At 36.2% G+C, this 17,178-nt stretch overlaps 1 protein-coding gene and 1 pseudogene across 28 annotated transcripts in view; one reads left to right on the plus strand and one right to left on the minus strand.

Annotated features, from left to right (window-relative positions):
- LOC129732737 (GAS2-like protein pickled eggs) overlaps positions 1-17,178 on the minus strand; it is a 1,144,034-nt gene that overhangs the window by 316,876 nt on the left and 809,980 nt on the right. For 21 of the 28 annotated variants that reach the window (XM_055693911.1, XM_055693910.1, XM_055693909.1 and 18 more), the window contains one exon: positions 14,046-14,406. The exons of 5 other annotated variants lie outside the window; for them this stretch is intronic. In XM_055693911.1, coding sequence (XP_055549886.1) covers positions 14,046-14,406 — 361 coding nt within the window. Of the gene's footprint in view, positions 1-14,045; positions 14,407-17,178 lie in introns of those variants that run through there. 2 more of the 28 variants (XM_055693890.1, XM_055693889.1) reach the window with 1 other exon arrangement.
- Positions 8,549-9,415, plus strand: LOC129732743 (CD63 antigen-like; annotated as a pseudogene).

Genomic DNA, 17,178 nt, shown 5'->3' on the forward strand with positions numbered 1-17,178 from the left:
ACCTTTTCAACCGCTAGCTGCGCCACTTCTGATTTTGTTCTACACGACATGCGAAAAAGAGTAACTTTTGACAATAATATTACCCTAATGGGTACACTGAAAAAAATGCACATTTTATTGTGAAGTGGACTCGGCCAAATATTTTATACAAATAAAGTTCGCCAATGTATGAGGCAATCCATGGGTGGTGTTCCACGGTTTGTACGTTTGTCGACCTCCGACAATATTTTGAGTTGTAAAATGGCGACTTCCAGTGATTGGAAAAGAGACGAAAATGACCAAATACCACCTAATATGGATGTTTCTTTGACTAGAATGACGCTCAGAGGCCAGAAATTGTCTCTGAATACCATTTTGAATTCCAAGATGGCGACTTCCGGTTTCTGAGAAACAGCGAGATATGACCAAATACCACCCATTATGAGTATTTCCGAAATCGTGATGATGCACTGAAACCACAAATCGACCTCAGACAACATTTTGAGTTGTAAAATGGCGACTTTTGGTGACTGGAAAACTGCCGAAAATGACCCAAAAACAACTAAATATGGGTGTTTCTTTAACCAGAATGATGCTCGAAGGCCAGAAATTGTCTCCAAATGCCGTTTTGAAATCCAATATGGCGACTTCCGGTTCCTAAATAACAGTGGCAAAAGACCAAATAACACTCATTATGGGTATTTCCGGATTGTTATGATGCAATGAAGCTACAAATCGACCTCAGACAACATTATGAATTGTAAAATGACGACTTCCGGTGAATGGGAAACTGCCGAAAATGACCAAATACCCAATATGGGTATTTCTTCAACCGGCCGATTTCCATCCAATATGAGATGCTTCGATACCAGAATAATACACAGGAGCTAGAATCGACCACAGACACCATTTTGAATTTTAAGATGGTGACTTCCGGTTTCTGTAAAACAGCCAAAAATGACTAAATAACTTCTATTATTGGTGTTTCTTAAACCAGAATGACGCTCAGGGGCCAGAAATTGTCTCCAAATGTCATTTTAAAATCCAGGGTGGTGACTTCCGGTTTCTGGAAAATAGCCTAAAGGGACCAAATACCAGCCAATATGAGAGTTTCTTTAACCATAATGATGCATGGAGCTAAAAATTGACCTCAGACACCATTTTTAATTGTAAGATGGCAACTTCTGGGAAACAGCCGAATACTACTGCATATGAATATTTAGGAATCAAAATAATGTATAGAAGCCAAGCATTGACTCTGGACACCAGCTTGAATTCGAAGATGACCACTTTCAGTTTCTGGAAAACAACGAAAATAACTGAATACCACCCAATATGAGTGTTTTCGGAAAAGAGGTGATGTACTAAAGGCAAAAGTCGAGGATGTTGTCATTCCGATAAAACCAGTACTTTCAAACGATATAAACAAATCGCAAGAAATTGAAAAATTATTAAATTAAACACAAAAATAGGCGGGACGAAATTTGCCGGGTCAGCTAGTAAATACATAAATATGCTGGTATATTCACTCTTTGGGTTCTAAAATATTGATGTTGTAATTAAAGTATAAAATATGAAATTTGACGTAATGTTAGAGCTTCAAAAATAGCGAAAGATAAGAAATGACTCTTAATTTCGAACAATTTAATAACGAGCGATAGCGGGAACGTTCAAATAGTACGATACCACATTCAAATTATGTTGAGACCACATATATTGATCAAAGCAGCTATAGTGTTGAATAGTCTTTGAATTTCTTTTCTTTACAAAACTTTTGAACAGTGTATCAAATTTTCATGAAGTTTGTTATTTGTAAGTTTGAGAGATGACTCGTTTGTATGGCACTAGTTATGTTCAAATAAGTCGTGTAATACTTGAGATAATAGACTTTCGTTGTTTTACAAATTAAAATATAACGGTTGCTTAAGTTTGATTACAATCAAATGAAAAGGGAACGTAGAGGGCATTCGATATCAATATTGTTCAAATCTGTTGTGTGGTTTCTGACATAATGAAGTTTCGTGATTTTCACATTTCGATACATTACAGACGAAGTTACATTCCGATTACAGCAAAATTCAATAGGGTGTTATGAGGCAGCTAGACCTTTCATTTGATACTAATTCTGTGGAAATCGGGTCAACCATCTCTGAGAAAAGTGAGTGAGCCCAAGAAGTCATCAGAATATGTTTCTTTGCATAGTTGGATTTCACATTTTTAAACATAACAGGAAAAGTAATAATCCGTTCGCAAAAAAAAACATTAGCGTCTTATGGGGCAACAAGACTTTCCATATGACACTGATTTTATGAAAATCGGTCCAGCCATCTCTGAGAAACATGAGTGAGATGAAACAGTCTCCAGAACACGTTTCTCTCTGTAACTTCTGAACCATATGTTCAATCCTCATAAAGTGTTTAGGGTTTTTAGTAAGCCCGTTCATTTGAAACCAATTTTGTTCAAATCGGTTGTGTAGTTTCTGAGATATTGATGTTTCGTGATTTTTACATTTTGATACATAACCTCTAAACTAGAAATCAGATTACAATAAAATTCAATAGAGTCTTATAGGGCAACTAGACCTTTCATTTGCAATTGATTTCATTGAAATCGATTCAGCCATCTCTGAGAAAATCGAGTGAGATTGGGAGAGCGTTACACACACATGCAGAAAATGCTCAGCTCGTCGAACTGAGTCGAGTGGTATATGACATTCGGCTCTTTGGAGCACTTTTATACCTTTTGTTTTTGCAAAATGATAGAAATGACTTTTAATTTCAACTTCAATCCCGAGCAAGGCCGCAAACATTGAAATAGTACAATATTAAATTTAAATGATGTTGAGGCCACATATTTTGATTGTAGCTATGCTTTTAAACAGTCCGCGGGTTTCGTTTCTTTCTATAACTTTCAAACCACATGTTTAAACATTATGAAATTCATTGTTTAAGGGTTTGAAATCCCATTTATTTGAATTCAACTATGTTCTTAGCTTCTGAGATATAAGAGCATTTTTCACATTCTGACGCAGCGCCAAAACTAAAAGTTTGATTACAATGAAATTCAATAGCAACCTAAGCGGCAAATAGACCCTTCATTTGACACCAAGATAGAAAAAATCGGTCAGACCATCTCTGAGAAAAGTGAGTGCGAAAGAAAGGTGCACATACACACGTACACACCCACACACAAACATATACACCTATACATGCATATATGCAGAAAATGCTCGATTCGTCGAACTGAGTTCAGTAGTATATGACATTCGGCCATTTCAATCTTTTTTCTACCTTTAAATTAGCCAGTGATCGTTAGGAGAAAGTCAATATGTTTACTCTCATTATGTGATTTCACATTTTTATGAACAACGGACACAGTTACAATCCGATTGCAATGAAATTCAATTGCAACCTATGGAGCAACTAGACGTTTCATTTGACACTAATTTTGTGAAAATCGGTTCAGTCATCACTGAGAAAAATGAGTGAGTTTAAACAACCTCAGGATAACTTTTCTTTACATAACTTTTGAACCATATGTTCAATCATAACGAAATTCAAATGTTAGGGGTTCTGGGGACAGCTCAATTATTTGAAACTAGTTTTATTGAAATCGGTTGTGTGGTTTCTGAGATATTGATGTTTCGTGATTTTTACATTTTGATACATAACCTCTAAACTAAAAATCCGATTACAATGAAATTCAATAGCAACCTATGGCGCAACTAGACCTTTCATTTGCGATAAATATTATGAAAATCGGTCCAGCCATCTCTGAGAAAAGAGAGTGAGAAAAAAAGTTGCACATACACACACATACACACATACACACGTACACACATACATACATACATACAGAAAATGCTCAGTTCGTCAAAAGAAGTCGAGTGGTATATGACATTCGGCCATTGAGACCACTTTTATACCTTTGGTTTTTCCAGTGATTGCTATACCTTTCTAGGAGAAAGGCAAAAATACTTTCAAAACGAAGAAAACTAAACATTAAATTATAGTTTTTGCATAACAGTTGTTATCACTAATTATGTTTGTTTTGTTGAATATCTTTTAAAAATAATGTAATAAAGCTTTTGAACCAATTACAACATGATATGTATCCATACTTAAATTGTTAAATTGATAGAACATTCAAGTGTTATCTAAGCTAAAAGTTACACAACAACCATATACGACTATTGACAACCATTGTGCGGTTTCTCCTTTTATCTTTTCCACGAGCTAATTGAAACATTTATTCATTGTACACTTCGTGGCCTGATTATTGAGCTTGAGCTAGACGGCCGCACATTTCGTAGTTGCTTCCCGTGATGGATCTGAGCTAGTGAAGTTACACAGGGAACCACGACTATAGCAACTTGGGATTAGTTTACCGTTTACACGTCGTGACCTGATTATTTGAATATTTCTTCTTCGTGCCTCGATAAGGCACATTTATTATATTATCAATATTTAACTCCCGGAATGGCGTTAGTTTTACATACAAACAATATACGCACGAAATCTACAACATATTTTATTCTGTGAAAGTATGAAATTGAGTCAACCAAAGCAAAAATTGAGTAAATTCAGTTTCGTGAGTGAGAATGTGACACGCTCACAGAAATTCAACAACAATGCACAGTGGTACAGTAAGGCAATGTAGGCGGACATGAGTTTTTCGATGCAATTTTGTGGTTTTAGAGTAAATTTTTTTTTAGAACTTGTTTCTTATATTTAGTCTATTTTTTATGTACAATTGAAAATTAGGGTGGTCCTGAAATCGACTAAATAAAAAAACTAACTTTTTTATTTGCAGAAATAAATGTATACATTCATCGGCACAGTTGTAGATCAACTAATTTTAAGCAACTTTCGGTATTTCTTCACAATATTTATACAATATTTGTTGTTTCGAATGATACCAAAAAATATTATTTATGTTTGTCCTAAACGGAGACATCAATATTTTAAAAGGGCCTATTTTTAAAAAAGAAATGGTGAAAACTCTTCATCTGTACAATATATCGACAATGGTTTTTCGTCAAAATTGGCGTATTTTTGATTATAGTTACCGAAGAAAACTTTGTTTTGAAATTTGAATTGAAAAAATAGAGCGAGAAGACTGTTTTTGGAAACCAAATTAAATATCTACAAAAAAGTTTTTTACAAAGTTACTTAGAATTAGTTGATCTACAAGTTTGCCAAAGAATGTTGACAATTATTTATGCAAATAAAAACAAGTTAGTTTGTTTTTATTTCGTTGACTTTAGGACCACCCTAATTTTCATTTTCACATAAATAGAGGAGTATGGCTTTAAAACTATGGCTTTAAACCGCAAACCAAAATCGCAACGAAAAGCTCATGTCCGCCTAAATTGCCTTACTGTACCACTGTGCAATGAGTTTAGTTACCTTTTTCACCACAAGAGGGGGTGTTTCTGCCTGTCTTCACGGAGATATATGTGAAATTCGAGAGTGAACTATATTGTTATTTTGAGATATTTGAATTTTGGCAACATAAAAACTTTGGACGTGTTGCCACCAGCAACCTTTCAAGCGTGGAATTTAATTGTGTTTTTCTGTATGCAGAAAATCATCTGCAAACATACGTAGTTTTAAAAGTAATGTCTCGACTTTTAGCAATGAGACATCTATTATTTTTCCTGAAATGTTGTTTCTGAACACTAACAAACATTTCAATGAAGATCAATTACATTTCATAGCTTTGAATTTGGATTTAAAGACAAATTGCATGTTTTACTTAGTTTTGTGAATAATATCTTTATTTTCAGTTATCAGATAACTATTTTTCTATCTGGACTGTCATTTCTGAATATCAACGAACATTCAACTGAAAAAAATCACGTGTCATCGTATTGAATTCTGATTAAGAGACAAATTGAGCCTAAAAAATTATGGTTTTGCATTTTTCATGTAGTTTTGTTTATTACTTATTATTTTCCCTCAAATATCTGTCCTAAACACAACGAACATTTTATTATAGTACAAACCGCAGATCACTGCTTCGAGTATTGATTTATAGGCAAATTCAGCATAAAAGTCATGATTTTGCATGTTTCACGTAGTTTGTGAATAATATCTCAAGTTTTAGTAATCAGATACTTGTTATTTTTTCTCAAATGTCTTTCTTAAACATCAACGAACATTTTAATGAAAAAAAAATCTCATGTCATCGCTTTGAATTTCGATTTGTAGACGAATTAAGTATGAAAAGTCATAATTTTTCATGTTTTACTTAATTTTGTGAATAATATCTCAAGTTTTATTGATCAGATTATTTTTCCTCAAATGTCTTTCCTGAACATTAACAAACATTTTAGTGAAAAAAGAGTCACATATCATCGCTTTGAATTTTGATTTAGAGGCAAATTTAGAACAGAACGTCATAATTTTGCTCGTTTTACGCAGTTTCGTGAATAATATCTCAAGTTTAGGTAGTTAGATGCCTATTATTTTTCCTCAAATGTCTTTCTTGAACATCAACGAACATTTTAATGAAAAAAGAATCACATGTCATCGCTTTGAATTTGATTTGTAGACGAATCAAGTATAAAAAGTCATAATTTTGAATGTTTTACGTAGTTTTGTGATTTATATCTCAAGTTTTAGTGATCAGATACTAATTATTTTCTTTCAAATATCTTTCCTGAACATTGACAAACATTTTAGTGAAATAAGAATCATATGTCATCGCTTTGAATTTTGATTTAGAGGCAAATTTAGCACAGAAAGTCATAGTTTTGCATGTTTTACGTAGTTTTGTGAATAATATCTCAAGTTTAAGTAATTAGATACCTATTATTTTTTCTCAAATGTCTTTCTTAAACATCAACGAACATTTTAATGAAAAAAGAATCACATGTCATCGCTTTGAATTTTGATTTGGAGACGAATCAAGTATAAAAAGTCATAATTTTTAATGATTTACGTAGTTTTGTGAATAATATCTCAAGTTTTAGTGATCAGATACTAATTATTTCTCTCAAATGTCTTTCCTGAACATTAACAAACATTTTAGTGAAAAAAGAATCATATGTCATCGCTTTGAATTTTGATTTAGAGGCAAATTTAGCACAGAAAGTCATAGTTTTGCATGTTTTACATTGTTTTGTGAATAATATCTCAAGTTTTAGTAATTAGATACCTATTATTTTTTCTCAAATGTCTTTCCTGATCTTCAGCGAACATTTTCATGTTAAAAAACCTACATGTCACCGCTTATTATTTTTGATTTAGATCGATTCAAAATGACGATGATTACTGTACACCTCAGGGAATAATATCAATAAGATCAAGCGTTACGGAATTCCATTTTTATATAGTAGAAGAAGAAGAAGAATATTGGCTGGCGATTTCAATATCAACTGGTGAGCTAATACAAATTCGAATCATTTGAAGCGTTTAGCAGAATCTTTCAATTTAAAACAAAGTGTTGACATACACGCATTTCCCAGCGAAGTAGAACTTTGATTGATTATGTTTACTCTGATTTTGGATTCCATTTGTTCAGTAACGGATTTTGATATGAAAATAACCGATCATGACACATTATCAATTACTGTAATAGATAACTTGAATAAGAATAATGATTTCAAAAAATTGAAATGCTGAATAAATAATCGAAACAGGCTGTTTCGAATCTTGTTGAAAGTAGCTTGGATTTTCCAATCGCGTCCGGTAATTTAGATGATTCTGAAGCTGTTCTTACTAATATTTTGAAAACGTGTACGAATCAATAAGTTGAACATAAATTTGTATCCTTAAGGAACGCGAACAGCTGGTACAATTTGTATCTTTTGCATCTTAAGCGCAAGAGGGATAAATTGCACAAAAAATTTGTAGATCAAAAAGTCAGAGTCATTGGAATGAGTACACAATCGCGCGTAATAAATATTCACAAGCGCTCTAAAAGACGCGTTGTGAATATATCCAGCGAAAGGTTGCCCAGCATCGAAACAACAGCAAAGAGTTATGGAAAAATTTGAAATCTTTATTAAAATCTAGTAATTGTAAGCCGCGGTCCATAACTTTTGATGGCACATTAGAACAAACAGAACAAGTAATTGCTAGTAAGTTCAATGATTATTTCATCATTAGTGTTTCATTGATCAATCAATCAGTTGAACTGGTCGATGAACCGGATGAAATAAAACAGCCGACTAACGTTAATGGTACCTAGATTTGATGTTTTCACTCAATCACAATGGATGACCTCAAAATATTTGTTTATTTTTAGGTAAAATGGCTGGAGTAGACAATTTAAATGCTAGGTTTATTCAAGATTGCTTCAATGTTATTGGTCACACTCTGCTGAACCTCATTAATAAATCATTGCTAACTGGGCACGTGCCTAAAGTTGCGTTTTATCGGTTTCCTGAGGCGCACGGCTAGTGGTTCGAGGAACAATCTTATTGTGCCTGTATAATTAATTCACACACCCGTTTCATACTATCTATCTGTTCATAGCAGTCTAAAAGCTACTAGAGCTTTCTTATACAGGCCAGAAAAGATTATTTCTTTTTTAACAACACGACAACAAGCCAACCGTCCAAATGTCGCTGAGCTCTAGTGCAAATCTTGTGAAATATCTACTTTTTCTGTTCAACTTTTTGTTCGTGATAACAGATTATGGCCATTGGGTTAACGGTTCAGGGTGCATATCATAACTTTTCGGATATCCTGAATCCACAATTTTTCAGCGTTCCCACCTTTCTGGTAGTCACCGGTAGCCTGATTTTCATAATCGCTTTCTTCGGATGCTGCGGTGCGTACAAAGAGACTACTGCATGACACTCACTTTTTCAGTACTACTGGTGCTGATCTTCATCCTAGAACTTGCGGTCGGTATCAGTGGGTATGTCCTGCGAAACGACACATACAACTTACTATCGAACACAATGCGCAGTTCGATGAAAAATGTGGCAATGAATCTGAAGAGATCACCATAATTTGGAATGAAATTCAAACCACTTACAACTGTTGTGGAGTCGAAAGCTCGAAGGAATGGGCGAAAGCGAATCCAGCTTTGTTTAACATTTCGTGCCTTCCCATGTCCTGCTGTGCGGAACCTCCAGTTTCTATCGGGTACCGACGATGTGTGGATGAGAACCATCCGGAGCTGTTGCGTTCGTCAGGTTGCATTAAATCTTTCGGAAACTACATCAAGTTGCACGCCATTAGTATTGAAGCCGCTGGAATCGCTATAGCCGTAATACAGTTCTTCGGAATACTTTTTGCCTGCTACCTGGCGAAGCAGATAAACGTTCAGGGTTCTAGTCATAATTTAATGTAAAGTGCTAATTGTTGATTGAGCGATGATTTAAGTGGAAGTGTTTCAAGTGTCGTTACATGTGTGAAAAGTACGAACGTTTGAATAATTATTTTATGAACTATGTTTGTCTGTTACGTTTATTATTCTTGTTGCCATCTCTTGCTGCGATTAGTAATTCCAGAAAGCGTAAAATAAAAAAAACCATAATGCTTAGAACATTACAATTACTGTGAACCAGTTAACATAAAGTGTGAAAAGAATCGTTGGTTGTTCCGATTCAAAAGGTTTCAAAGAGTTTCGTTTCATCAATATGTTATACACTGTTTAGCATGTTTCTAACATGCTGTTAGAATATTTCAATAGTAACTCGTTATTGATTTCGGAACAATCTGGCTACCGGGAAGGCCATTCATGTGAAACCGCGTTGAGTTTAGTACTTGCAAAATGGAAAGATAACTTAGAGAATAGAGACACAATAGTTGCTGTTTTTTGGATCTGAAATGCGCTTTTGAAACAATTTCTAGGCCCTTATTGTTGAACACAATCAAGCGCTTTGGAATTTCTAGTACTGCATTCAGATGGTTTGAAAGCTCTTTGTCTGACAAAACTCAACGGACTGTTTTTAATGATTCTGTATCTGATCCCGTGGAGAATGATCTCGGAGTTCCACAGGGAAGTGTATAAGGGCCCTTTTGTTAATTATCTATATAACTGACTTGCGACGAGTTTCACGTTTTTGTGACATAAATCTTTTTGTTGATGACACCGTGTTGTTCATTGCAGCTAAACATGTAGAAGAAGCCGATCCACACTAAGCAGATGGTTGGAGTATAAGCAATTGAAATTGAACATTTGATTGATGTCTTTGTTATTATAGATGAGACTATTGGTCGCATTCGGCAGATTAAATATCTTAGCGTGATTATTGATGACAACCTAAAGTTCAACGCTCACATTGACAATGTCATCAAGAAAATTGCCAAGAAGTGTGGAATATTATGCCGTTTGAAAAACGAATTCACAATTAGTAGTAAAATACAGATATACAAGTCAATCATCTCGCCCTATTTGGATTTTTGCCTTACCTTTGTGTATTTGCCCAATAACACACAATTATTGAGGTTACAGCGTTTGCAGAATAGAACAATGCGTTTAATTTTAAATTGTGATAGATTTACTTCCTCTGCTTTTATGTTGGACGCTTGATCGATATATGTGGCCTCAACATAATTTAAATGTTGGGTGGAATTTGGTCATTTTAAGCCGATTTTCTGGCATCAATCTGTCACCGGAAATACCCATATTGGGAAGTATTTAGTTGTTTTTGTTGATTTCCAGAAACTAAGAGTGGTCGTCTTTAAATTCGAAATGATGTCTAAGGTCAATGTTTGGTTTTTATGCATCATCTCGATTACGGAAATACCCATATTGAGCATTATTCGGTTATTTTCGACTGTTTCCTAGAAGTTACCATTTAGCAATTTAAAATAATGCCGGAGGTCAATTGTTAGCTTATTGCATCATTCTGGTTCCAGAGATACACATATTGGATAGTATTTGTTTATTTTAGGCTTTTTTCCCAAACCGGTAGTCGCCATCTTGGATTTCAAAATGGTATTTAAGATAATTTTTGGCATCTGAGCGTCATTCTGGTTGAAGAAAAACCCATTTTGGGTGTTATTCGATCATTTTCGGCTGTTTCTCAGAAACCGGAAGTCGCCAACCTAGAATCCGAAATGAGGTCTGTGGTCGATTTCAGCTGCTGTGTATCATTCTATCCGGAGATACACATGTTAGACGAAAATCGGCCATTTTTGGCTGTTTTCCAGAAACCAGAAGTTGCCATCCTACAATCCATAATGGCGTCTGAGGTCAATATTTAGCTTCTTGCAACATTCTGGCTCCGGAGATACTCATATTGGGTGGTATTTGGTCACTTTGGGCTGTTTTTCAGAAACCTAAAGTCGTTATTTTGGACTTTAAAATTGCCTGTGAAATCAATTTCTGTTATCTGGGCGAGATTATGGTTCCGAAAACATTCATATTGAATGGTATTTGGTCATTTCCGGCTGTTTGCCAGAAACCGGAAGTCACCATCTTAAAATTCAAGATTGTGTCTGTGATCAATTTTTAGCTTTTGTCCATCTTTCTGGTTCCGGAGATACTCATATTTCATGGGAATCGTCCATTTCAGACCGTTTTCCAGAAACCGGAAGTTGCCATCTTACAATTCAAAATGTTGTCTGAAGTTGATTTGCGGCTCCGGTGCATCATAATAGTTCCGAAAATACCCATATTGGGTGGTATTTGCTCGTTTGCCGCTGTTTTTCCTAAACCGGAAGTCGCCATTTTGGATTTCATAATGACATTTTAAGACAATTCCGATCGATTGTAGCTCCTGAGTATCATTCTAGATCCGGATATTATTATATTGGGTGGAAATCGGCCATTTTGGTTGTTTTCCAGAAACCGGAAGTTGCCATCTAACAATCCAAAATGTTGCCTAAGGTCGATTATGGAACAAATTTGTTACCACTAAAAACATTCACCTGCCAAATATGGTTCCATTTAGTTAGTTTGCTCTCGAGATGTGCAGAAATTTGTGTTTCATTCGTACGGAACCCCTCCCTTGCAGAAAAGAGAGGGGTGTCGAACCATTATGGACATATTTGTTACCCCTTAAAACATCCACATGCCAAATTCGGTTTCATTTGCTTTGTTTGTTCTTGAGTTGTGCAGAAATTTATGTTTCATTTGTATGGGACCTTCCCTTCCAGAAGAGGGAGGGGTTGCAAACTATCATAGGAACCTTTATCGGCACCAAAAACTCCTACATACAAATTTTCACGTCGATCGGTTCGGTAGTTTTCGAGCCTATATGGATCAGACAGACAGACAGACCGGACTGCATTTATATGTATAGATTACAACATCAATATTTTAGAACCTTAAGAGTGAATATACATTTATTGGATCGAAGCGTTCATGTAAATCTATTGAAACAAATAAAAGATTGAATGAGAAAGGCTGGGTGGATTAATTTAGGTTTTTAACATATAATGACAAAAACTACTGTGTTCGTCGCGTCGCGGTGGTGTTGATGGATTTTTTTTCCTTTATGTTGTTGTAGCTTAAAAAAATAATAGAAATTGACTACAAAAGTTTGAGCCTCGAGCGCGGAAATCAGATATAAATGGATTCCTTTACAATTTAAACTAAAATTGTTATTTGAATGCTTAGAGAAAAAAACATGAAGTAGTTGTGGTTAGTCTGGCTGAAGGTCATGAAAACCCGGTGCTAGCTTTGTGTAGCCCTACAGCATTGCTAGTCTTTACCGATGTGAATCAAGTAAACAGTTTTTGAAGAAGTTTATATCTGGAAATGGAATCAGTTCGTTTTTGTTTTTGCATAACTGATTGAAATTGTGATTACATTGATTATCTAAAGATAAATAGTCCCGCTTAAATCTTTGTAGGGGTATGTGGCGGGACCATCATTATCATCATCATCATCATTGTTGTTTGAACAAAAAAAATCATCATCATCATTTGACTTCAGGAGATCAGGAACGAAACTAGTCAGGATGAAGTTCTGACAGCAGTAGTTAAAGCGATTTATAGTCAGAACTGGCCATTTGATCTTTTTCAATACCATGCTTTTTCGAAGGAACTGGGCATTGTAAATGGAATTGTGGTACGGGACGGTACGATTATCCTTCCTTCAAAACAACAAAGAAGAGCATTGTAGATAGCTCATCGCGGACATGCAGGAATAATTACCATGCGGCGGACTCTTAGGGAAAAAGTGTGATGGCCGTATATGGACCGGAACGTGGAAGTATATTATTCAAGAGCTACGAGACAGGAAAAGCAAGGTTTAAATTGGACAAGTTCACGGTTGTCAAAAAGACCATGAGCGATGTCATTGTCACGAATGCAGAAATCGAGTTCATCTCGATGGAACCAACACTAGCGAGAGACATTCTAACTAGGATAGCGATTCGAATTCAGAAGCGGTTGATTACGGAAAAACCGTGAAGATCATTCCACGATGACGCCACCAGATAGTGCAAAAATCATGGGAGACAAGCGATCACAAATTGGAATCGAGGAACCCGACACTTTCAAACGTCCTTAGCGCGAGAGCAAGTTACCAGCTAGATACAGCAAATGTTCTTCCACAACACACAAGGCAGTTACGAGATTTTTTTTATTTGTTTTTCTTAAGAGTAGGAAAGGGATGTAGAGTTGAACAGAATAGCTTTTGGTTCGAGGAGTGGTGGCCGAATTGCGGCAGAAGTTAGCGAACAGTTGTCACGTACGGTAGTGAAATTATAAGGGTGACGTATAAAGTGTAAAGTAGAGTTTTGGCGAATTTTGTTTAGCGCTCCGAAAATCTTTCGCAATGTTTAGTGAGTTACTACTAGGGAGGCTTCTACAGTTGAAAAACCGACATACATAATTATCATGGAATAGCCATAATTTCTTGCGTTCCTCAACTGTTCGAAGCAATTTTTAACAAAAAACTATTTCTCTAAATTAAAAGCCGAATAACTAAGAAAGCAACAACGCTTCTTCAAGGGCCGTTAAACATCGACCAATTTACTTGAATTTATAAATTATTCATTGAATGCAAGGGATAATGGAAACCACGTAGAAACTCTTTAGACAGACTTTAACAAGGCATTTGATCGCATAGGCATACCAATGAAATTGCTATATGTAAATAAATCGGATTCACATAAAAAGTGCTCCAACCATTATTCAGTGAATACTTACATTTATTTTTAGTATCTGTGTTCGCCGCTTGATTACGCAATGGAATACGTTTTTGGGTTCTTTGATAAGGTAACCCCAAGCTTCTATAACCTTCGTCGCTCAATTCGCTGCCGTTATCGCTTATGCTCTCATACTTATTATATTTGTCTTCAACGGAGGTATCTAGCTTCACAACAGGGACATTCTGATCGCATTCAAAATAAACTGACGATTGATTGTAACAACTGTTAGTTTTAGTTTCTAGTTTATGAAACAGCTCCCGAGTAATATGATTCTTTTTTATCTCCAAACGTCGAGGACTAGGTGTTGGCGAACGTCGAGAAAGGACTGGTGAGCCTGGGTGGGATTTGTTGTCATGGACCTGCAATTGCGAGATAAAAATTATATTGAACTGTGTATTTAGGAAAAACGTGGGCATACGCGTGCCACCTAAAGTAGGGGGAGGTACCGTCAAACGGGGCGAATAGAAACAGTGGGGTGAATAGAAACAAAACTTCCGAACATGGAAAATGCGATTTTAAGTTTTTGATTCCATTTAAAAACCATGCAAAAATAATTTTCTTAGATAGTTCAATAGTAAACAAGTCGTGCGAACCCATTTATGGGCTAGCAGCACTACTGTCGGTGTGCTTGAAAAATTGCAAAATGGAGGCTCGAATTCTGAACGTTTCTGAATACCAAAAAGTTTTGTCTGTGGAAGCCATTCTGCTTCACTTAGAACTTGTTCGTGAGATATACTGGGTCGGTAGTTAGGCATTTCAAGTTTTTACGGTGAATTAAAGGATTGCCGTAAGGTATTCATCACCACGTTACCTATGTTTCATGGAAAGCTCGCGGTACGCAGATTACGGGGCGAATAGGAACAACGCCGTAGCGGATATTTTTTGTACCAAAACATGTGGATTTGAGAAATGCTATAATGTTTTATATGTAAAATGATGTCTGGAACACGTTTTGTGCATTTTCAGCCCATCATGGTCAGGATTTACCAACAAAAAAGTCCACAAACGTATTCGCTTCGCCTGATGCTGTTGAGATTTTACGCAAAAAAAACTGTTTCCTTGGCAAGTGGTTACGAAATATAGAATCAACTACTCTGTGATAAATCGGATGTTACCTTTAGACTTCAATCCAGTAGACAACCACGCTATTTGCCAAAAACGTGATGAAAGTCTGATTTATCTGATACATGATGCTCGACATGGACTGACCCGAGAGATATGGACCAGAATTTCAGTTCCACCAAGACAAAATGTTCCCGGATGTCGTGTCCTAGATGAAACACCGGAAGATGCAGACCGGTGGAAATGCTTACCCCGGCCCCGGGTCCTTCTGTTCCTAATAAGGACTCTAATAGAACATATTCATTCATAAGATAACAAACATGAAGTAATAAACCGAGCATTTCCACTATTTTAATATTTTATATAGTTTTCTTGCCTCTCATTTCAATAAATATGATGCATTTGTTCTATTTTCTCCATATTAAAACTAAAACTTTCTATCAGAACAAGGAAAACGTATTTTATTGACGAGTGTTTCTATTCGCCCCCTTGCGGGGTGAATAAAAACATGCAACAATTTTTTCAATAAAACAATGAATTACTTATTGTATCAAAATGGACGTTACACCCTTAATAAAGGAAGGCAAGATCCATGTTGTAAAACTTTCATATTCATTCTAGACATTATAGTATTTTTTATACACTGCAAGATATATCGCAGACTATTGCTATTCGCCCCGTTTTACGGTAAGCTTAATTTTCAAATTTATTTTTTACGTATTAGCGGAACATATCCTACTTTGCCCTCGGACTGTTATTTATTATTGCCACTACGCGCACTTCATTAGTTTACTATTTCATACCTCGGCGCTTTTCTTTGTTAATGTTTATTATATCACATAAAATCATATTGCACTTCAAACTATTCATAATTATAAAAGTCACTACACTCTCAAAAATTTAATACATAAGTTAACTAGTTCTTCTAACACTGCACTCCCTTCTAGAATTTTCAAAAAAGGAATTTATTTACATTCTAGAAACGTTGCAGAGGAAGGTATTCCCTATCTATCACAGAAAAATTACTGACTTTTATGGCGACAGATCGTTGAGATCCTATGCCGAATCCAGAATACGTCTTCACAAAACTTGGTCTTGGGTTGCTACTCTCCAGTCTCGCCTTACACCCGCTGCTCGTCGACAGCACACATCCAGCACGTGCGAGGTCTGCCTCGAAGTCATCGGCCTCTATCCGGTTCCCTGCTAAATATTATCTTTGCCGGTCGCTCATTCGCCATCCGTGCTATGTGGCCAGCCCACCGGGAGGATCAAAGTCCTATGGAGCGCAAATTTCGAACGGATGCCCTTCGTATTGCTCCTTCCAAAGCTATGTTGAACAGCAAGTTCGAGAGCCCGTCACCTTGCTTCCGATCATCTAACGTCACAAACGCGTCCGAAAATTCACCAGGTGTCCTGACGCATGATGTGAAACGTCTTGTCGCACAGTTTAATTAGTTTTGTAGGAAAACCATGTTCTAGCATTATTTGCCACAGCTCGTTGCGTTTCACTTAGTCGTACGCCGCCTTAAAGTCAATAAACAGAAGATGTACCTGCAAGTTGTCGAGAATCTGTCTCAAGGATAACATCTGGTCCGTTGCAGATCGCCCCACTCGAAAATCGCATTGGTATTCTCCAACAAAGGCTTCCGGCAACGGCCTAAGTCGCTGGAGCATGATACGGGAGATAATTTTGTACGCGGAATTTAGGAGGGTTATGTCTCAATAATTACTACAGTCAAGTCTATATTCTGTAGATAGCGTTCTCTGCAACGAGTCACTGTCACAGGTTGAAATATCGTTAGCCGCAGGCAAGGTATTGTTGTATGGACAGTCTTTCACTGCTATCAATATTGACGTCTTGACGATCCAGTTGGCGCTTTTGAAAACTTAAGCCTTCCTTCTCGACCGGCCCAGATGGTATACCGGCTCTTCTACTGAAGCGATGCGCTATCGGCTTACTTACTCCGTTTTGTCATCTTTTCCGCCTCTCACTCTCTACAGGTAACTTTCCATCTGCATGGAAATTTGCGTATATGTTTCCGGTTTACAAAAAAGATGACAAGAGAAAC

This window comes from Wyeomyia smithii, chromosome 3 (genome assembly GCF_029784165.1).
Source record: "Wyeomyia smithii strain HCP4-BCI-WySm-NY-G18 chromosome 3, ASM2978416v1, whole genome shotgun sequence".
In the NCBI taxonomy this organism is placed as follows: Eukaryota; Metazoa; Arthropoda; class Insecta; order Diptera; family Culicidae; genus Wyeomyia; species Wyeomyia smithii.